At 40.8% G+C, this 23612-nt stretch overlaps 1 protein-coding gene across 4 annotated transcripts; it reads left to right on the forward strand.

The window, feature by feature from the left end:
- Window positions 1-523: 523 nt before the first annotated feature.
- Window positions 524-23512, forward strand: LOC119899876 (integrin alpha-M-like). Of its 4 annotated transcripts, XM_038714691.1 has the most exons (21): window positions 524-656; window positions 6555-6672; window positions 7885-7976; window positions 10624-10706; window positions 10819-10918; window positions 11064-11194; window positions 11288-11430; window positions 11573-11723; window positions 12116-12248; window positions 12341-12414; window positions 13997-14111; window positions 14230-14303; window positions 15185-15293; window positions 15863-16005; window positions 17533-17679; window positions 17763-17960; window positions 19768-19898; window positions 21034-21197; window positions 21626-21792; window positions 22939-23055; window positions 23285-23512. In XM_038714691.1, exons 1-21 carry the CDS (start codon window positions 599-601, stop codon window positions 23300-23302), a joined length of 2466 nt encoding a protein of 821 aa, XP_038570619.1. In that variant the 5' UTR covers window positions 524-598; the 3' UTR covers window positions 23303-23512. The 4 variants fall into 4 exon arrangements, 3 of the variants coding, with proteins under 3 accessions (XP_038570619.1, XP_038570621.1, XP_038570620.1); XR_005443932.1 differs by lacking the exon at window positions 21626-21792; XM_038714693.1 differs by lacking the exon at window positions 10624-10706.
- The last annotated feature ends 100 nt before the right edge of the window (window positions 23513-23612 follow it).

A 23612-nucleotide genomic window follows, 5' to 3' on the forward strand; every position in this document is an offset into this window, starting at 1 on the left:
ACACTCACGAGACATTTGCTCCGGTGAACGAGGAGCTGTGTGTCGAAGGGAAGGCAGTTGATATCACTGAAGCTGCAATAAACATCACAATCTGATGATCTGTTTCTATGATGACAAGCAGCCCGGTCGCCCTGTTACACCTTGATTTCATGAGGGAAAACAACATCATCTGCTTTTTACACAAATCTCAGCCTGGGAATATATATTGGTGGACATTCCTTCTGTTTGGATTGCGGATCTCTGTAGAAAGCAGCGATAGAAAGGCTCTGGATCCCTAAAACCTTGTCTGTGCGCGTGTTTGTTGACTTCAGCGGTGTTGAGCTCATGGCCCCGTAGGCTCATTTGTTCTGAGCTCGGTTGTGTCAGCTTAAATATTGCATTCTTGATTTAGGTTTAGGTTTGGTACTGAATGGACGAACCTGGAAATAGGGACATAAATATGGGATAAGAAGAAAAGTTAAGAGCTCTCTTCTGCTCTACCAAAAAAGTCAGACTCTTCTTAAGCAAACAAAATTACAACACCCTCCTCCTTTCATTTTCTGACCCCTCCTCCCCCTGCAATCGTTTTTATATAGTCCCTCAGTCTGGATGGAGTCTAATGGAAAAGATGCATGTGAAGCATCATTTTGTCTGGCTTACCTACACGGTGGCTGTTGGTAAGATCTAAAACAATATTTATCTACTGAAGCTAATAGCTAGGAGTGCTTTATTAGTCTGGGGAAAGAGTCGAGGCGGTCTTGAGGCTGAGTCTAAAGGATTAATTCAACATTTGAGAAATGTGCTAGTAGGCTTTCTTTCAGAGAGTGAGACGAGAAGACAGAAACATATCTCATATCTGTGCTTAAATTAAAGATCTGACGTGAGGGCTAATCTAAAGACTGGAGACAGGAGGAATAAGCTAACCCGTGTCTGTCTAAAGTTCAAACACGCAAACAGAAATGTAGAAATCTCAAATTTGTGGCTTCATGGGGAGTTTACATGCAAAGATTAAGGTTACAGGCAGAGTTTCAGGAACACTGAACCCTCTTAAGTAACAACTTTTGTATTCGTCATGCTTTTTTTCATTTGAGATGTGTCTTAACTTCTAGTCCATGTGCTGAAAGCTATAATCCTGGTGATGATGTGCCGAGATCTTTCGCAAGTGATTGTTCTTACAAATTTTATTGTGTTGTCTTTCACTGTGCCATTCTTAACCATTCATTTTACACTTATCACTCACCAACTGTCAAAGGTATGAAGAGACAGTCGTATAATGAGAGCTCCGAGCCGAGGTCTGGTTATCCAGATGGCCTTGAGTCTTATCTCTTTCTGTTACAACTCACAGTATTTGCTTTAGGTCACATATACACACATTTAGCAATAACTCCTTTTTTTTTTTATATATATTTTATTGAAGGAAGAACAAAGTGACGTAACACATACAGAAAGAGTTTAACAATACTCCTTGTTTTTACAATTTTTTCCCCCTTCCCACAACCCACCCACTGAACAAAGAAAACAAAAAAAACAATAAATAAAAAATATATCGAAGTTCTTATGTTACAAACAGTGAGGAAATAAAAAAACATTTTTAGCCAACAATTACGTCATCCGATCAAATGTGCACAGGCCTTATCAAAAATTAGTTTTAGTTTGGGGGAAGAGTTACATCCTTTCAAAATAAGAAATCATTGGGGTCCATACAGAATAAAAACGTTTGGTGCATCCTCTAAGAGAATATTTTATTCTCTCCAGTTTCAAAAACAGCATCACATCACTAAGCCAGAGTGAAACTAAGGGTGGTTTACTTGACTTCCAATCAAGCAATATTCTTCTACGAGCCAAAAGACATGCAAAAGCGCATGCGTCTTGACACTTTTTGGACATGACCACATCTTGTTTAGGTACTCCAAAGACAGCCATCTCAAAAGTAGGCCTGATATCCTTAACATATGCCTCAGACAAAATTTTAAATATAGTTGTCCAGTAATCCAGCAGTCTGGGACAAGTCCAAAACATATGAGCAAGGTCTGCTTTAGCAGAACGACAACGCTCACATGTATCAGCCACATTTGCATATATCTTAGACAGCCTAACCTTGCTGTAATGAAGTCTGTGGAGGACCTTGAACTGGATTAAACCCAATCGAGTACAGGAGGTTGTTCCATTCACTCTAGCTAATGCATTATTCCAGGTTTCCTCTGATATGTCCACTGCCAAATCTTTTGACCATTCTGCACAGATTTTATCTAGATTAATATTTTTAATTGACATTAAAATATTATATACATTAGAAATTACTCCCTTCAAAAGTAAGAATGTTTAACATTGCATCCAATCCTGTACTGGGAGGAATGGATGGATATGTGGGACAAAGATTTTGAATTAGATGACGAACCTGAAGATATCTAAACAGGTGTGAACTTGGCAGATTATATTTTGAGGAGAGGCTGGAAAAAGAGGCGAAAAAATCATCAATGAAAAGATCACTAAGTTTAACAAGACCTGTCTGTTGCCACTGACTGAAGACTGAGTCCAATTGAGCTGGAAGGAATAGGTGATTCTTTCATATAGGGCTGACTATGAGGAAGTCCTTAAAACCAAAACATTGTAAAAATAAATTGAAACCAAATCTTGAGAGTATTTGCGACTACTGGACATTGAGTATACATAGAAATACAAAGGGGCAATTTAGATAAAGCTAAAGCAGGAAGGGATGATGAAGTACAGGAGTTTGCCTCTGAAATACACCAGGCATCTTTGGGGTTCTGAAGCCAATAAAGTATTTTCGAGATATTTGCAGCCCAATAATAATACCTGAAATTAGGAAGCGCTAATCCGCCCTGAGATTTCTGTCTTTGGAGAAATTCCTTCCTAATCCTAGGTGTTTTTCCACTCCATATAAATGATGAAATAAGTCTGTCTAAATTCTGAAAAAAGGATTTTGATAAAAAATATTGGAATGCATTGAAACAAGTACAAGAATCTTGGTAAAATGTTCATTTTTACACAATTAATTCTACCTGCAAGAGAGAGAAATAGCAAATTCCATTTTTTGAGGTCTAATTTTAACTTGTCAATTAGAGGAACAAAGTTCTCTTTGTAAAGGTTAGAGAATCCCTGTGTGATTTTTATACCTAAATATTTAAAACCCATTATGGACAACTGAAAAGGTATATCGGTATTTGAAATCTGGAGGCCCTTACGGTTTATGGGGAAACAAACATTCTTCGAAAAATTCAGTTTATAGCCTGAGAAAGTTCCAAATTGTTTCAAAATTTGAACTACCTGTGGAATACCTAAAATCGGATCTGAAATATACAACAGCATATCATCGGCATATAAGGATACTCTATGTTCTATGCCCCTACAGCTGATGCCAGTGAAATACTGTGAATGTCTTAATGCTATAGATAGGGGCTCGATGGCTAATGTAAAAAGTAAAGGGCTGAGAGAGCATCCTTGTCTTGTACCCCGTGATAGGGGAAAATACTTTGAACATACTCTATTTGTGATTACAGATGCTTTAGGGGAAAATATAATAACTTAATCAATGAGAGAAGAGATGTACCAAATCCATATTTTTCCAGCACAAAGAATAAATATTTCCACTCCACCCTGTCGAATGCTTTTTCAGCATCTAACGATGCTTTTTCAGCATCAGAGTCCTGAGAAAGTTTAGACGAGTGTATTACCCCTAACAATCTCCAGATATTACTAAAAGAATGTTGACCTCTGACAAAACCTGTTTGGTCTTTTGAGATCAAGTTCTCTATTGCTGTATCTAAACGTAAAGCAAGGATTTTTGCCAAAATCTTTACATCTGAGTTTAAGAGAGAGATTGGCCTATAAGAGTTACATTTCAAGGGATCTTTTCCAGGTTTTAGTAAAAGTATAATGTTTGCTTCATTCAAGGTTTGTGGCAAGCTACCCTTTTTCAATGAGTCCTCAAACATATCAAGAAGAATAGGGGCTAATTTATCTGCAAATTTTTTATAAAAGTCTATTGGATAGCCATCAGGGCCAGGAGTTTTTTTGCTCTGCATTAATGTGATCGAGTTTAAAATCTCTTCTATTTGTATGGGCTGATCCAAGTTAGTTTTCTGCACAGAATTGAGGACGGGTATATCTATATTGTTTAAAAATTCAAAAATTTCAGAGTTAGATTCAGGGCTTTCAGAAGTATACAAATTTGAGAAGTAGTTCTTAAAAGTGTTATTAATTTCAATTGGATTAACTATTAAATCATTATTACTGTTACAAATTTGAGGTATAAGTTGAGAGGCAGCTTTAGATTTTAACTGGTGGGCTAGAAGTCGACCTGCCTTTTCTCCATGTTCATAAATATAACCTTTAGAACGTGATGAATACCATTCATAAAAGGAATGTGGTTGGGAGGTCCTCGCCTCTGCTGCCCTCTCTTACATCGCCAAACCGGAAGTCCCATTTAGCAATAACTCCTAGTAAGTAAATGGGTCATTCTGGTAATGAAGAAGGTGGGAAAGAGTCAGATGATCAATTTAAGGAGGTTGAGTGAGTTCAACAAAATATCTGATCCAAGGGCAGCAGCAGCCAACCAAGGACATCGTTTGCTATTTCGCTAGCAAGGACCTCACAATCGACAGGTACGATGAATTAGTTATTGATGATCGAGACAGAAAGATGTCCGAGGCTTGCAGTTGCTGCATAGACATTTAAAGCATTGTGGGGAAGCTACGACAGGGAAATGTAGGGCATGACGGACCCCCTTATAACCCTATGGAGAGGAAGAAGGAGATCAGGAGGCAGGACAGAAAAAAGTGTGTGTGTGTGTGGGGGGGGTGCAGAATGCGGGAGCGAAGAAGAAGAGAAGCTGCGACGTGGGTATTTATAGAGATACTGGCGATGACGTGGTAGATCCTGAAACCTGCTAATTAGCTCCACTTGGTTTCATCCAGAATTGCTTGGATGCATTAATTTACTATTTACCCTCCTGTTTGAGAAACATCTTGCAGACTTCCTTTTGAGTCCGTTTAACCACTCTGTGCCATTAAGTGGAGATGATTTTTTCCTGTTTTAAAAAAGTACAGTAATCACAACTTAGTACAGTAAATACACTGAACTTTTGTTGTTGCCTCCATTCATCATGAGCTGAACTCAAAGATCTAAGAATTTCTCTATGTGCACAAAAGGCCTATTTCTCTCAAATAATGTTCACAAATCTGTCAGAATCTGTGTTAGTGAGCACTTCTCCTTTACCGAGGTAATACACAATAAAAGGCCTTAGGCCGGCCACAATAAAAGGCCTTAGGCCGGCCACAATAAAAGGCCTTAGGCTGGCCACAATAAAAGGCCACACCAAAATCAAAGTCAATGAGAGATTCATTCTGCCTCAGCTCCCTTTCCAAGCAAAGGAGGAAAAGCCTCTGGTGTGCTGGATTCAGCCTGACACCACACCTATCTCACCACTGGCCAATTCCATTACCTGTAAGAGATTTTCTCTAGCACAGTAAATGAATTTCAGTCATAGACCTTCCACCAGCAGGCAGAGAAAATGAGTTATATGGTGTGATTCACCCAGACATGATGGGCAAAGTGTTTTAACCACGTGTAACTAAACTTTGACAAATTAGCATTGGTCACAGGTTGTTTTTTTTTAATCAAAGTATTTTCTGACTTAAAATAAACATCTGCTGGCATGTAGGTGGGAGTTTTAACATGGACTAATCGAGAGGTAGGGAAACATCTCTGATGCCACATACATTTGCATTTCCTTTCTCAGATCAGGAAGAGCTTTTGAGTGTATGCTAATACTCTAGATGTGATCTGCTATTTGTTTCCCTTGTCTACCATTTGTCTTGTTAGTTTACTATTGGCTGTTGTGTTTTGTGCTTGTTGTGTATTTAAGAAGAGGAAATGCTGAGTTTGGGAGAGAAACTGTGCGATCTCTCCGTGACCACGTTACATAAAGAATGATTCATCACGTCTATTTGACTCTGTATTCTTTGGGAAGGACTTGTTTTCCCTGACAATGGCCTCAAGGTTGAATGACAGTAGAGAACCTGTCCCTTACTTATAGCTTGGCCAAAGGGTGACATTGCCGCCACGCTAGCCAGGAACTTGACCACATTTTGGTCTGATGACATCATTAGAAACAAGTGTGCAGAATTATTGTTGTGTTGTGTGTGTGTTGTTGTTGTGTGTAAAAGATGACAGCTGGGTTGTAGCTGTGTTTAACGTGTATTTACCATTTTGCAACACAAGTGCATCACAGTGCAAATTGTCTTTTAGTGAGTGAGAATAGATTTTTGCAAAAAGAGTGGATGAGATTTGCAAAAAGTGTCTAACTACCTGAAATGGGTTTAGGCCACTGAGCATTTGGTTGAGAATGGGGTTTAGTGTTATAGCAAGAAGCGAGATAGGTCTGGGTTGAATCTCTTTTGGCTAACAGGGAAACGGAGACTTGGGTTAGAGTTGTTGCAAATACCCACAAATGATTCGGTAAACATGGATAAGAGTAGAAGTGAAAGTGTGTAAAACCTTCAACAGAGGAATCCGTCAGGACTGAACATATCATTTCTTTCTATAAATTGCAGCCACATCTGTATCTTTCACCTTCAACATTGATACAACCACCCCCCACATCTATACCACGGAACAAAACGATTTCTTTGGAAAAAAGGTGCTTCAGATCATCTCTGGCAAGAACAACGGGTAAGTGCTTTCAGTCAAAAGGTATTTACTCATATTGTTAAATACTTGATATTGATCATTTACAGTGTTACTTATTGCTCCTTAAAAAAGTAATACTATTACATTACTTATTACTTGGTATTAAAAGTAACTAGTGATGTTACTACATCACACAGGAATTCGGTCAATTTTCAAAATAAAATACCTGTTACAGACTTCCGTAGCTACTTAATCATAGTAAAAGCACAAAAGTAAGCACTAATCACAAAATCAACAAAATCTAAAATGTGTCTGCAAAGTCAGGCAGGTAAAACGCTCTTATTCTGAAATGCTCCCTGTGGTAGTTGCTAGATGCACCCGTCAAGACGAGAAACAAAAGTGATCCACAGAGACCTCTGAAGAATGTAGAAGAAGCACAAAAAGGACTATTAACAACTAGTCATTAACGTGGGGCAGCTGCGCGCTCCGCTGCTGAAACGCTCCTCAGAGGCTTCCAGAGGACGTCAACGCCATAAATAAACTGCTGCGCACACGCAGCCTACGCCCCTCCCTCAGAATTCCCATGATGCATGAGGGTGGAGGGAGTTTTGTTAACATGTGCTAATAAGTTTGTCATTTGTTTGAAATACAAATGTTACTTTATGATTTATGTTTATCTAGCCTACAGCAGAAATTACATTTAACAGCATGTATTTGGTGTTCAATCGTACATTTGTGTCCAACTCTGCCCCCTGGTTCCAAATTGTTTTCTCAAGATGGTCATAAATGCAACCCATGAAGTTGGGCCGTGTTCTAATGAGAGCCTGAGAAGTTCAAAGGCCACTTGGCTTCTATTTACTATTTTAACAAAGTAAATAGGTAAAGGCAACCCCCTCCCTCAGCAAAAGAAAGAAGAAGCTAAAGCACATGCAGCAGCTGGGACTTACATCATTGTTGTCGTTGTTGTTTTTTCACAGTTTGCCAAAAAATGGCCGTATAAATGCTCTTAATCACACGTTTGCACGTTTATCAATACAGGGTGAGCGCAATTTTACTAACTGTGTTGCTATGCCAACATTGTCCAATGCCAGAGCAGTGTGCTATTAGGTCATCACCTGTATACCATATTTACATCATCATTATTAAATGTCAGGGAGTTGATCGATAATGAATTGTGGCATGCACTTACATGTGTGTAGAGCAAATGCATTGTTTAAAGGTTAATATTTTCATGTCTGTTGACCTCACCCCCAGGAGAGCTGTCACTGCACCTCAGCAGCTAAACGGATTTGAAGAAACATGCAAACGTGATCTAAACCAAACCCACCGGTGCCTCGTTATTCCAGGTACATAAATATGTTTTGTGAAATAAATATTCCACAATTAATCAGGAAATTATATATGTAGAAATACTGCATAAAATATAAAATGAAAACATAGGCTAAATCCAAAAGTCGGCCCTCTGGACTTACAGACCTCAGTCATTTGTACTGTGACGTGTCAGAAGCGCTCACCATCTGAACATCAAGTCTGCAAAGGCACCGAACTATGAGGGATAAAATGTGCCATGAGACGGGAATTCAGACCTTAATCATTACATCACCAATGCCGAGAGGTCGATCCTGTAATCAATGTAATGACACAGGAAAGGCATTCATGAGCAATTACATACAGTATGCTATTTATCTTAAAGAATATTTGTTAAAGGTTCAGTGTGTAAGTTTTAGTTGCATCTAGTGGTGAGGGTTACAAATTGCAGCCAGCGTCTCACAGTGCACGAGTTGTGAAGTTGTTATTCCAACTTCAGTGTGTGTTCATGTGCTCTTAATCAGGAATGTAGCTTTATCAGTGCGCAGACATCTAGTTCACTCTACATGGACCGCAAATTAACCCTTATATATATTATATTTCAAATTACAATCACAAAAATCACAAAAATCAAGGACAACTGAACAAAACTGTTGTCGGTTCGCCTGGCGCCATCATCACCACGTTTTCCTCTAGTTTTGATTGTTGTTCTAAAACGTACACGCCCTGTGCCCGCTCTGATTGGTGAGTAGGACCGTAACAGGAGAAGCATGGCGCTTGTGATTGGCGAGCAGATCTGTCACCCAAGGACGACGACGGAATGGATTTGTAACTGCTTGAGTGTTTAGATGCGTATAATTAATTAATTGAGTATTAATTAATTAAATAAAAACCTATATTTTAATCGGCGTCTTCACGATTAGCTAATTGCGTTCTTTCAAATCGCAAAAACGATGAATCGTTCAGCCCTAACATGAATGCACCTTCACTCGTTGCTCACCCCTCCCTTTGCAGGCGTGCAGGAGACACGCTCTGTCGCCTCTTGTGTTAAAGATGCGTGTGGGCTTCCATGTGTCCAAATTTCTCTTCTTTTCTTCCCAATAATAAACCATCGACTACGACTACTACTAACGTTACTTCTTCCTTATCGTACGTATTCAAGGTAGTGACGAAACACGCTCTGTAGAGCAGTTTGTCCATTTCAGCTACCGTAGAAACATGGCAGTGCAACATGGCGACTTCCATGCAAGAGGCATAGATAGAAATGTCTCATTCTAAGGTAATAAAAACACAACGGTTCATTATGTCAGGTCTTTATACAGCACTGAAAACATAACTATGGATATTATGTTTTTGTCAATAGATCCTCCTTAACACACACACACCTTACCCACTGAACCTTTAACTTAATATTAACTAGACACACATTCAGTTATCATTATAAATAATGGCCGAGCTGTAATAAAGTTGTAGTTTCACTGTGTCATCCATATGACTATTCATTATGTACATGTCAATATTTCACAATCGACATTAGCAATCCAGACCTCCAAAACTCTGCATGTGCCGAGAGGTTGAGAAAGAGAGGAACAGAGAGCAGCAGTCAGACAGACAGAGACAGACAGACAGTGAGACAGACAGAGACAGACAGACAGTGAGACAGACAGAGACAGACAGAGACAGGTAGACAGTGAGACAGTGAGACAGACAGAGACAGGTAGACAGTGAGACAGACAGAGACAGACAGAGAAAGACAGACAGTGAGACAAACAGAGACAGACAGAGACAGGTAGACAGTGAGACAGACAGAGACAGACAGAGAGAGGTAGACAGTGATACAGTGAGACAGACAGAGACAGACAGACAGTGAGACAAACAGAGACAGACAGAGACAGGTAGACAGTGAGACAGTGAGACAGACAGAGACAGGTAGACAGTGAGACAGACAGAGAGAGGTAGACAGTGATACAGTGAGACAGACAGAGACAGGTAGACAGTGAGACAGTGAGACAGACAGAGAAAGACAGACAGTGAGACAAACAGAGACAGACAGAGAGAGGTAGACAGTGATACAGTGAGACAGACAGAGACAGGTAGACAGTGAGACAAACAGAGACAGGCAGAGACAGGTAGACAGTGAGACAAACAGACAGACAGGTAGACAGTGAGACAGTGAGACAGACAGAGAGAGGTAGACAGTGATACAGTGAGACAGACAGAGACAGACAGACAGTGAGACAGACAGAGACAGACAGAGACAGGTAGACAGTGAGACAGACAGAGAGAGGTAGACAGTGATACAGTGAGACAGACAGAGACAGGTAGACAGTGAGACAGTGAGACAGACAGAGAAAGACAGACAGTGAGACAAACAGAGACAGACAGAGACAGGTAGACAGTGAGACAGACAGAGACAGACAGAGAGAGGTAGACAGTGAGACAAACAGAGACAGACAGAGACAGGTAGACAGTGAGACAGACAGAGACAGACAGAGACAGGTAGACAGTGAGACAGACAGAGACAGACAGACAGGTAGACAGTGATACAGTGAGACAGACAGAGACAGGTAGACAGTGAGACAGACAGAGAAGGGGGGGGGGGGTGTTCAGACAATTGGATTCAGCCATGTTTCTTACTGTAGCTGAATGATGGTATTTTATACTGATCAGATGCTATTTTCACAGAAATATCTCTCACAAACAAAATATTACCCATCAAACACTTCGGACTGTCGATAGCTGAAGATGCCACTCTCTCCCTATACACGGTCAGAAAATCACAAAGCCCAATAAGTTAGATAAAATACACCTTCTCTGTGACATCTCTGTGAAGTTCTAAGCAAAACAATTCATTGTGATGAATTTTATTTTCTGATCTAGGTCTGCAGTCCAAGTGCAATCCATGAATGTAATGAAAACTCCCATCTGAACATCTTAGATCCTCTTCAGCAAATCTCCTGTTACACACCTGGGGTCCGAGGTAAAGGACATTTAGAGACTCTAAACTTCTCCCCCTCTGTGATTGTAACATCTTGTCCTATATTACTTTTTGCAGTAAAAAATTATTCTCAGTGTTTTGGTCCTGACTAAATATTCTTTGCACATTTTAACTCTATTTTTTGCAGAATGCACCAAAAAGACAGTGGACCTTGTCTTTCTTTTTGATGGATCAGGAAGTATGACAGAAGCAGAGTTCAACAAAAATAAAGATTTCATAGAGGATGTTATGAACAGCCTTACAAACACATCAGTCAAGGTCACTGCACTACTGCAACATGAAAGCACTCATAGGACTTACTTAATTATACACGCAATATTATATGTAAACTTATGTGTCTGCTTTTTTCAGTTTGCAGCAGTTCAGTTCTCATTTGATTACAGGATGGTTTTTGACTTTAGTCACTTTAAAGCTGGCAGAGCACTCGATAAACTTAAGAAAGAACCCCATATGAAGAGTCTCACCAACACACACAAAGCTCTCAGATTTGTGTTGTAAGTTACAAACAGTTCTCAAAGTCTCGAACTACTGAATTACATTAAAATATCAGCTGTTGTTGACGAGAAGTGGCACAGTACAACTGTATGATTATGAGCATATTATTTGTTGAAGTACTACATATTCATTTATTTTCAGGGAGGAAATCTTTGACAACCCAGGTGCAGGTGCTTCTCCTGATGCAACTAAAGTTCTGGTACTAATCACAGATGGAGATCCCAGTGATACAGACGCATATGGGATTATTAAAAGATATAATGAAAAACACATCATTCGCTTTGTCATTGCGGTAAGCTGTCATGTGATATAACCTGTCACAGTATTCTGTTTTATTTGTCCTGTAGATGAATCTCTGTTGAGTCATGTGTTTAGCTAAAACAACCAGGGACCTCAGGGATCAATCCTTGGAACCGATCTGTTCACTGCTATGCAGATGATTCACCGTCGTACTTCTCGGAAGAAAACAGACGTGTTCAGACATTTACATTTGCTAGCATGGGGACATTACAAATACTTTGTCTTCCATTAATACTGTAACAGTTGTGGCTGATCTCAGCCTTAAATAGAGCAACTTGTTCTGATTCCAGTTTTGAGTGTATTATTGTGCAACATGGTATCGTTTATCTTGCTGACACCGGACTTGGAGGTACTTCATAATTTCAAGCAGCATTCTGGTTTCAGGTCAAAGCTGCTAAGCTGGATCATTTTAAGGACATTGCTTCAGATCCAACTGACAAATATACCTTCAGAATTGAGAACTACAACGAACTCACAGGGATACTAGAAAACTTTCACAAGATCATTATAATGGAAGGTGATGTACAATTGTTTTTAACTGGTGTAATCCATTTTATCTTCCTGGTGTGGCCCTGCAATAGAAACATCAAACACTTTCTTTATATTCAGGCACCAAAGTGGTTCGGGCGCAAGAAATGACTGATGAAATGTCTCAGAGCAGATTCAGTGCTGTTTTCCACAAGGTGAGTAAAACCAAAAAGACCTAATCTGGACGCATTCATAATCTACATCTTTTACCTTCTTAACTGTAGTCCATCATCACTGTGCTTGCTAACCCTTTATACACAGAGCTGCAGGTGAACAGTACCTTTAGACAGAAAAGTATTTGATCATGAAAACATACAGTATACAGTAACAACAGAGTCGTGAAATATGAATGAAGTCTGGTTCTGTGGTACACAACACCTATTTTGGACTATTTTGTTATACTTATCTGCCATGGCATGAGTGAAGAGCTCACCTCAGCAATACCTTGCAGTCTTGATTGTGTTAAAAAAAAAAGTGTGCCCTGACAAACTGCTCAACTGAAAAAGGATCATATTTGTAGTATCCTACTTTGTCCTTTGCAAAGACCCCAGACCTTTAAAAGTTATGGATGGTACAATGGAACTGATTAATTAATTTTCTAAACACAACAACATTGTGATTCCATTCCATTTTCTAATTAATTAAGAAAATTTGGTTTTGAGCAGAAAATGTGCTATTTGGCTAATTGTGTAAGTTAGGTGTGTTGCTGTGTTAAAAGTTTTTCTCGACTGCTTAAACACATTTCTTTAAATGATGCCTCTTTTTCTCCAAACTCTAAACACAAACCCATGACTTGTCACCCAATTCCCCAAATGTCCTATTTTCAGGTAAAAATGAAGCTTTCCACTCAAACTCAATCAATTTTGCTGAAAAACCAAACTTTGCCCTCAGACGTGACGCACGAGCCCTCAAAAACACACAACACACTAGAACACAGTCTGACACACTGGTGAGATAAATTCAAAACAATACTACAAAAACTGGTTATAAGTAATGTTGTTTGTGATTCTCCCCCTCAGAAACCTTTTCACATGATGAACACAACAAAAGAAACAACAAATGTAAACATTTGCATATGTTTTATTCCTCAGTGTACTGTGCAGTACAACACAACAAACAACTAATCATTCTGCCCCAGCGTCCTGTCTTTGGTCTGGGACAGGCCAGAGATTCTTGTTCTCCACCTCCTCCTCCTCCTCCTCTGCCCCACTCCTCCACTTCCTTCCTCTAACTCCTACTGTTCCGCTTCCATCTCCTCTTTCTCCTCTCTATACTGCTCCCCCTCCTCCTCTCTGGTGTCCTCTACCTCTTCCTTCACATCTCTCTGGATCCATTGTTCCAAAACTGAATGAACTGACTCCGGCCCTTTTATCGATCTATTGAAGCTTCTGATTGGTGTGTTATCAATTGTGACTGTTTGTTTCCACCTTTGTAGCTGTGTGCTAATTGAGCTCCAGCTTTGCTGACTTGAGTGAACAATATTGAATGTCAGTGCTTTCTAAATGACCGCATGGTGTAGGCAATGAGAAATGAAGGGATTTGTGTGTAGAGTTTAGGAAAATAGAGTTATGGTTTTGAAATTTTAGTTCAAAAGCCTGCTGATGTTGTTTAAGCAATAGAAAAAAACTGTACGTATAGGGAAACACTTGTTAGCGATTATAAAAAAAACTGTAGTGTTTATTTGCAAATGTTCCTAACATGCTAAGTTTCATCTGACTCTGTTATGTTCTTATCTAGGTCTGCAGTCCAAGTGTGGTCCAAGAATGTTGGGAGAACTCCTATCTGAACAGCGTGTGTTACAAGACTACAGAACATCTTCAACAGATCACCTCTTTTAAACCTGCTTCCCAATGTAAAAGACATTTAGTATAAACGTCTCCCACCCTGTGGTCATTATATCATCTTGTCCTATATTATGTTTGCAGTAAAATATTATTCAACGATACCATGTTGATACCATGTATATTCAGGCACCAAAGTGGTTCGGGCGCAAGAAATGACTGATGAAATGTCTCAGAGCAGATTCAGTGCTGTTTTCCACAAGGTGAGTAAAACCAAAAAGATCAAATCTTGACACATTCATAATCTACATCTTTTCCTGGGTGCAGGTAAACAGTACACCTTTAGACAGAAAAGTATCAGGTAAACATACAGTTTGTATACAGTAACAACAGTTTCATAAAATATGAATAAAGTCAGGTTATGTGCTACACTACACCTACTTTGGACTATTATGTTACGCTTTTCTGCAACGGCATGAGTGAAGAGCTCACACTCAGCAATATCTTGCAGTCTTAGTTGAGTTATAAAAAGTCTGCTCCACTGAACAATCTGTTCCCTCTTAAACAGACTGAAAAGGGAAGATAATTGTAGTATCCACCTTTCCAAAGTACGTTCTGTCCTTAGCAAGGAGGACAACTGAATATGTACCTTTCATTTCGTCATTACTGTGAGGTAATTAGTGTATGTAAATACATTGACCGGTTATTAAAACTCTCACTTTGATGCACTTGGTGTTCCTCAAGCACTTGTTTTTTTAATAACTCGTACCGCTAGAGGGTTTTCCAGTCAGTTGTACCGAGACGTTAGTGGTTCGGTGCGTTGCCCAAGGTCACCTCAGCAGTGCCCAGGAAGTGAACTGCCACCTGCCCGGCTACTAGTCCATACTCCTCCCTGAGTGATCCGTGCTGGACTTAAAAGGCCACCTTCTTCTTCCGAAGCCAAGTCCCCGTGGACTGAGAAGGTGAAGACTGGCCTGACAGCGGTGGTCCCTGATTTTTAGATGTCTGTTCAATGATTTCCACTCCGCCGCCTCACTGGACCAAACAAACACAATCAAAGTTGTCTGACTGCACTGGTCAGTTAAGTGTTGGTAGCTCCGCTCATTTCAATGCTTTGACCAGACCTGCACGTTTATGTGAACAGGATACCTTGATGCTGGGTTCAGTTGGAACAAACAGCTGGCGTGGTTCTCTTCACGAACGAAAGCCAACACAAACTGAAGTTCCACACGTGCAGAAGGACTCCTACATGGGTATTTTACATAAAGTGATTTATTTCTGTTCAGATTATCTGCTTCTTTAATATTTTTATTTACTTGGAATGAGATATTGATGTTCTATTTTATTTTAGGTGATGCAAGTCAAATCAATTATATCACAAATTTGCCTCAGGTGGCTTCTGTACAGCTTACGGAAAATTACAGAAATCTCAGGAAGAGCACCAGATAGACCAGTAAAATTCCAGTATGGACATATCAGGATGAAAACATTATAAAAAGATTGTAACATGTATGAAGAAGGGATCCAAGGTCATCAAGCAAGTTCAGGTGTCACCAAACGGATAGGACCTGAGCCACATAAACTCTTACTATATAAACTATACTAACTAAATGATGGGTTTAAGATAGTAAATTAATGGGATCATAACCTGAGTGAAAGTGTTTCTACAACCGCTTCATAATAACAAACAATAGCATTAAGCTTCTTACTGGAAACTGAGCGTGATTTTAGAAACTGAACAGTTCCTTCTCTTAGACAGTATACATATATATTATTTGCAATTTGATGTGAGTGAATATATAGATTGTGAAATGTGTTGCAGGATACTCTATTGCTGTTGGACAGAAGAACAACGCTCCTCTATATTTCACGGGTGCACCAACATTTGAGCACACGGGACAGGTCGTACTTTTCAGACAAGATTGTAACAACTGGACCGCAGCCCAAAGAATAAATGGGGACCAGGTTGGTAACTGTCTTGAGAAAGTTTTTAACTGCTTTATCATACATATGCTGGAAAACAAAAACTTCTTGTACTTGAATGACTCAAATGTGGGAAAAAATACAGATGTTGTAATTTAAAATAATTTAATTTAGTAAAAGTTTGGATTTTGTACCATACAGACAGGAGAGTATGCCAGATGTATTTATTATTTATAAAATATTATTAGTAGTATTTTTTCCTTTAGTTTGATAGTCGGTGTGAGAGAAACAGGAAATGTAGGGAGAGAGAAAATCATTGTAGAAGCAGAGTTTGGCACAACTTCACCTGGCTCCAAAGTATGGAATGAGATTTGTGCCTATTTTGTCAATTTAGCCTGCTAGCTGTTTTGTTGTCTTAAGTTAGAAGTTAAGCTTTTAAATTACTTATAAAATTAGCTAACGCATTATCTAAAACCATTGCTAACTAAGTAATGTTAGCCTGTACTGTGTGTGAGTGTGACAGCTTTCATTACAAAACACAGTAATTTGCCTTTTCTTTGTAGAACAATGTAAAATTGTGAGACCTGCAGACCCGAACAGACCTCTGAAGATGTCTGCAAGGTTTAAAACAACAAAACGGATATATGATCAATACTCACTTCATTAATCTTTCCAGTGTTTAGGGTGTCAAAACAGCTGCACGTCTGGGGCGCTGAGTTGTCACTCAAACACTCATTAGCCAATGAAGATGCACCCCTGAAAAACCCGCCCACACGAGACATTTGTGTCAGAACTGCAAACAAAACGTGAAGCTATTATCAAAAGAGTAAAAAGACCAATAGCAGTTTGTTTGCAAGTGACATGTTTTACTGTTGAGGTGACTGAATGATTCTCATTCAAATCCTTTTTCTTTGTTTGATGTTTAAAAGGTTTTGTTTGACTAAATTGGCACAAATCTGATTCCATACCAAAGGGTTACCGACATGTACAGCAGCTGTAAGTCGCTTTGGATAAAAGAATAAATGTAAATGTGAACCGTAGACATTGCTGTTATGTGGTGTGTTGGGTTTTCTTCAATGTTATGCCAAGCGGCTCTACAGCCTACATTCAGCAAAGCCAAAGATTAATCCCTGAAATTTCTAACTGTTGGGATATCGACTGAGCTGAGGTAGGGTTAGCAATGCTGACTCACACCAGGTAATCTTATACACTGAAATACTTCCAAACATGTTAAATATTCTTAACAAAGGGGGCATTCAGATTTTTTAAAGAATGAACTAAAATATTATCCCCATAAATCATTGAGATGGCATGTGTTGTGGACTGGTTTGTGATCCTGTGCAAGTGGCTCCAGAGATAATAGAGAAGGATCACAGAGGGCAACTCTGATGAGACTTAGAGGATGGAAATCTTGCTGAGAAGATATTGCTTGTCCAGACCGAAGCAGTGGCATCAGCACAGAACACTTTTATCCTGGACAGAATGGATACATGTGGGTCTCTCAACATTTTTAACTTCTTTTCCAACTTCAGTTACTTGAATCCTGGTTTGTAACTCCCACGCTTTCAGGCTGGTTCCCACTTTGGTGCAGAGCTGTGCTCAGTAGATGTCAACTCGGACGGCAACACTGACTTCCTGCTGGTGGGAGCTCCCCTCTTTAACCAGCCTCAGGAGAAGACTCAAGGCCAGATCTACGTCTATACGCTGACTGATGAGGTGGGCTGTGACAAAGGTTCAGATTCAGTCTGACACTACTTTAGTTTAGTCAGTCCTTTAACTCGTGTTCTTATTCCCCACAGATGGAACTGAGAAGTGAACTGAATGTGACGGCACCTTCCTCGGGGAGATTTGGCACCACCATATCCAGTCTTGCAGACCTGAACGGAGATGGGCTTCGAGACGTCGCTGTTGGAGCCCCACTGGAGGATGATGACAGGGGCGCTGTGTACGTCTACCTGGGAGACGGGCGCAGAGGGATCCGCAGTCATTTCAGCCAGGTGAGACAGTCTGTTCAGACATTTCCACGTCGGTCAGGATCAGTGATCCACATCATCAGGGTTAGACACATGTCAATAGATCAGGCTGTAGGCCATAGGCGGGGGGGGGGGGGGGGGTAACTGGGCTTAAGCCCTGAATGTTTTGTCAAAAGCCCGGATCTTTTAGGTTTTTAAAATAAGTTCCCCGTCTTTCTGCCTGGAGCAGAGCAACGGAGCAACTGCTCTTCTACCGAGGTGGCGGTAACGCATCTTTCAGACGGTTTGCCAACCGCTAATAACCACTAAAGAAGAAAAATAGAACTCTTCTTCTTTGTCGTCGTGATAGGGGGCTGTTGTCTGGCTTGTTTCACTGGCGCCCCCTCAGTGAGCGAGCGTGCTAGCTAGCTAACCAGCTGATGTTATGGACAAAGTTTTTTACGCAGAGAGAAGCAGCGTCAGACAGTGGACAAGTGTTTCAGGCTCTAACACTTCAGTAAAGTGACTGTATCGCTGGCCAGTTAGATGTTATTAGGTGACATTATCTCACTATTAGAGATGTTGGTTTCCCTCCTGTGCAGCGCACAGTTTCAACACATTGTGTCTGAGCTTGCATCACATGATCATCTCAGGGCGTTTTACAGCTGATCTCAGCTCATTACTGGAACAAGAAGAGAGAATAACTGAGAAATATGGCGATGAAGATTAGAAAGCATGAGGACATTTCCCCCTGATGACAAATATTTTTTATCCCGTTTCAGCCTCAGTCTAAAAGTTTTACAGGCCACCAGATGCAGCTGTGTTTGCTCAGCTTCTGAATGCTTCACCCGCTCATCACACTCGCTAGCGATTGTCAGCTGATCTGACTGTGTTTGAGGGACTGTTTTGTCCCACAGATGAGTCAGAGGAGGAAGAGGAAGGACGGGATTATCTTCAAATGGGTGACATAGGGACTCCAGAAGAAATGAAATGTGAAAGCAGGTGAAATGGAGCGTTTAGAAGAAAGGAGTGAATAGAAGATGAGTAAAGGGAGCACAGATGCCAGAAGTAAATGTAAAATGTTCTTTATGATGATCTTTAGAGGAGGACGGCGGTGACCATGAAGGAGCTGAAATCCGTAAAGTAAATTAGGGATGTAAACTAGTCCTTTAAAGCTGATGAGGAGACGTTTTGTTTTGGATTTTGACGTGCAAATGAAATGCTTAGTAATTATCCAGAAATCCCATAGAAAAAACGTTTATTCAGAGATTCGATAATGGTTTTATAATCGCAGCCCTCTGAATCGTAGTGAAACGCAGTCATGAGGTGCTGAGAGATTCCCGCCTCCAGTGATGATCAGAAACTGTTACACCATATTTCTACCGTACCTCGTTATGTGACTTAAAAACAGTAACATCAGAAAAGTTTTGCCTCTTTTTAGTTGCCAGGAGTGAAAATGAGTGATCTTCAACGTTTGTTGTGTTTTGGATTAACTCCAGCTGGAGAACAATTAATCAAAACAGATTGGAGCTCTGCAGGACGATTATTTTCCAAAGCAACGTTCATCTTTTTCCCAGACAGTATGTAGACTTTTAGGCAGTCTGTCATCTCAAACAGCAGGAAAAATAGTGCATTAAAGAGGGTGCATGGCCCCGGACCCCTCTAGGTTTGGCCACGCCTCCGCCTCTGCTTTAGACTGAACCTCAGAAGACATACTGCTGACTAACGTCAGGAGGGTGTCAGAGGAACCTAATTCTTTGTGCAAAAAGGGGCCCAGTTTATTCTTTAATGAGGAGCTTCACATATATGCAAATCATGCACTGTGTCAGGGGTCAACTTTCTGTCCTTCTAGAGGATCCTGGGACAGAAAATAAAGCCCGGGATGAGATTCTTTGGACAGGCTATCGATGGGGACGTCGGCCCCGGAGAGGACGGACTCCCAAACATTGTGGTGGGATCACAGGACATGGCTGTTGTCTTGAGGTATGAAAAGTGAATGTAGGTAAGCAGTGAATGTTTCTCAACAAACAGACAAATGGTGTCTCAGACGGATTCATCCACAGAACACAATGACTAAAGTGAAATCCTGGGCTGGAGTTCGTGCATTAGTTATCCTGTCTTACTAATCCCGGGGCCGGCCCTGGCAGTGTTGGAGCCCTAAGCGAGATTTGAAGTTGGCGCCTCACAGTCCCAAACAGACCCGGTTCTTAGATGTTTATATTGCAGAACTCGACCAGTTACGTTAGCACTCTGACCGGACTCACAGCGCGACGTGCGTTTGATTATTATTATTAATGTCGACATTTTGCGCCCTGGGCGATTTCAAAATCCTGCTGCTAGTTTATAAAGCACTAAATGGTTTAGGGCCAAAATACATTTCTGATCTTCTGCTTCGTTACGAACCATCCGGACCTCTCAGGTCGTCTGGGATCAGGTCTGCTTTCTGTCCCCAGAGTCAAAACTAAACAAGGAGAAGCAGCGTTCAGTTATTATGCTCCGTATATCTGGAACAAACTCCCAGATAACTGCAGGTCATTTCTTTTAAATCAAGACTGAAGACTTTTCTTTTCACCGCTGCCTTTAAGTAAAGCCGTAGATTGGTAGCTTTCACTGCTCTGTAACGTCCTGTTTTCTTTGTCTTTGTTTTTAGTTTTTCCCCGGCCAGAGATCAGCAGGTGATTGAGTGAAAAGAGAAAGAGAGTGAGATGATTTGTAAACGCACAAGTGGGTCTAGAGTATAACTGGATCAACGTGACCTGCGGACAGATGTGTCCTGGCTTCTCTGTGGGGTCCGAGGGGTTTTGGGGTTTCCAGCTGATAAGTTGGGTTTGCAGCACGAAGCCTCAGACGTAACATGTCTATGGACCCGAGTCCAGACCAGCTAGAGAGAGTAGACCTTCTCTGTTTATCCTCTTTTCAGAGACAAAAAATAATTGTAACTCAAATTATTTGCTCATTAAGCCCTCAGCCTGTTTTTATTTTCCATTTCACTCTTTTCTAAATGATATTTTAACGTGTTTCTTTTCCTGTTTCCTGTGTTGCTTTTATGTTTAATGTAAAGCACTTTGAATTGCCTTGTGGTCGGCCTGGCTAATGCATGTTAATCCATGTCTTCCAGGTCCAGGCCTGTCTTCAGTGTCTTGGCTCGTCTGTCTTTCCATCCTGAGAAGATAAGCACTGAGACAACTGACTGTCTGGGAAACACTGAGGAAAATAGAGTTCTGCCAATGGTTACCTTAACGGCCTGCTTTGAGCTGGTCGAAACAACAAAGAGCAAAGCAGGTAGGGAAACTGTACGCAGGGGGTTAGAGGTGAGGAAAGGGCCATGTTGGGTTCATCATGACGGACAGTCAGACATCTGGTCTCACTTCGCGTCATCTGATTCATATTTATTTTATTCTTTGTAATCTGAAGGTGGGGAAAAGAATATTGGAGGGTGCAGTTCATCAACAGCCAGAGCTGGTCACTCATTCTGTAGCATTTATCTGCCAGCTTCTTCATTAAAACCGGTTTCTGCTGACGCATGAGGGGTGTAGTTCAAAGTGAAACTGCTTTTCAGCCTGCGGCCAAGTTACTCTTAGCAGAGCCTCGCATTCTTAATAAATTAAGATTCAGCTGACCCTACCAACCCCGATAACCTTCAACCTCCTCAACAGCTGCACATGCTTCTCACCTTGTGGCTAATTGAATCCATTTGGATGCTTTTGCAGGGGCAGTGAACTCAGGGCTGAACATCTCGTGTGCGCTCAGCGTGGATCCAATGAGACAAACGCATCGAGCTTTCTTCAGTCCAACTGATTGGACCGCTAGGAATCTTACCTCAACGCTAAAGCTCAGGGATAAAGACACCTGCTTCAACTACTCAGTCTACAGGCCTGTATGGAGATTTTATAGACAAACTCACCTCCTGTCTCTGTAAATAATCCATACATCCGCCTGCGCACATCTCAGGGTGGTGGTCTCCTCACACCTTAGAAGTGCAGAGGGACTTATTACTTATTACTAATAATAAATGGAGGTTTTGTACCAGTGTGGCATCGAACTCCCACTAAGGCAGAAGCGTTAAATAACCACAGGAGACAGGGATAAAAAACATAACTACATAATAATCTTTATTAGGTAAACAGCAGCTATTCAACAATTGATAGAAAAGGAAGGGGGGGTCCAACAGCGCACAGTTAAACACAGGGCCGGGCTCTTATCTATAATGTTAGAATGTCAGATGTTCATGTTAAACATGACCAAAGCTTTAAATAACGAGGTCAAAGTATTTAAAAGAAACCTCTGTGAGCCCAAACCTCAGATATCCTGCTGCTCTGAACGCTCTGTTTGAAATTTAATAAAAAGATTTCCATATTTGGCTCCAAGCAGAGAGTGCTGGCCACGCCCACAAAGGAACATGCAGTCCCATCCCCGCAGCAACCTGCTAAACACGTAAGACAACGGCCAATCAGAAGACAGTGGGCTTGTTTCAGACAGAGGCTGAAATGAAGGCCTACATGAAGAGCCAGTATAAGACAGAAAAATATTTTTTTGAACTTTAAATCATGCAAAGCTGCCAGAACTACAATCTAAAGTCTCCTTTAAGGCGCATCACTGGAACACATCACGCTAACTGGAGGCACAGACTTACCTGTCAGCAGGCACTGCAGTCCACAGGTCACCAGGTGAAAGGTGAAAAGCCTAAGATCTATGATTAAATCCCCCCCGCTGCTCTCCCTGCCCACACTTTCACTTCTTAGCCGTCAACTTGATTTGTGTCAAAAATAATAGAGAGCTGATGATTTCCATTGAAACGATTAACTGCTGGTTAATGAAGTGCGTCCGTCTGCATTTCCTTGTTTTGTTTTTTGTTCAAAGGCTCAAATCCTCACCAGCCCTCCTGCCCATGTAGCACCTTTCTGTCACATTATTAGAAACTTCTTAGATACAAATCAGCTTCATCACCAGCACTTATTCACGTTTCAGTAATTTTGCTTAATATGTCTTTAAAAATACGCACGGCTCTTCTTTTCCTTCGCAGCAATGTGTGGATGACACATCATCACCGGTCAGCATCAGACTAAACTTCTTCCAAGCTGACAGTGAGAGAGCGAGAGCCGTCCTGGACGTGGACAGCAAAAGGCAGGCTGTTGCTGAGGTACGTATCGTTTGGCTTTTCAACAAATGACACCAACACGTGTGGCGTGCGTAGCTCCCAACCTTTCCTCCATGTAAACACATTCCCCCAGATTACTATGAGCTGTCTGGTCAAATCTAAATGATAAAGAAAAAACATCATGTCATGTCCTCGTTCTGTCTGGACGACCGATTTCTGACTTGCTCTCTGTTTTCAAGTGACCTGAACGCAAACTATAACCATTTTACAGGTTCCCTTTCAAAAGTAAATGTTGAGGAAAGTACACCTGAACTTGGAAGCTGGATTTCAAGTATGTCAAGCAGCAAAGAGAACTGAAATCATATATCAGTATATTGGCACCGTACTGATGAGGGCAACTGTTTGTGTTTTCCTGCAGTACAACCCACTCTCATGCCAACATGTTCGTCTCATCAAATCATTGTAATCATGCATATAATAAAGGTATAGCTCCAATGTTTCCATGGATACTGTATATACGATACGCGGTGATTTGATATGTGTGTACTGGCCTACTTTAAAATTCACCAACTGAAACACAATATGAAGGTTATTTCTCA

Source organism: Micropterus salmoides, unplaced genomic scaffold, assembly GCF_014851395.1.
Source record: "Micropterus salmoides isolate LMB-PRFRI ecotype aquatic unplaced genomic scaffold, ASM1485139v1 Ms_hic_scaffold_12, whole genome shotgun sequence".
In the NCBI taxonomy this organism is placed as follows: domain Eukaryota; kingdom Metazoa; phylum Chordata; class Actinopteri; order Centrarchiformes; family Centrarchidae; genus Micropterus; species Micropterus salmoides.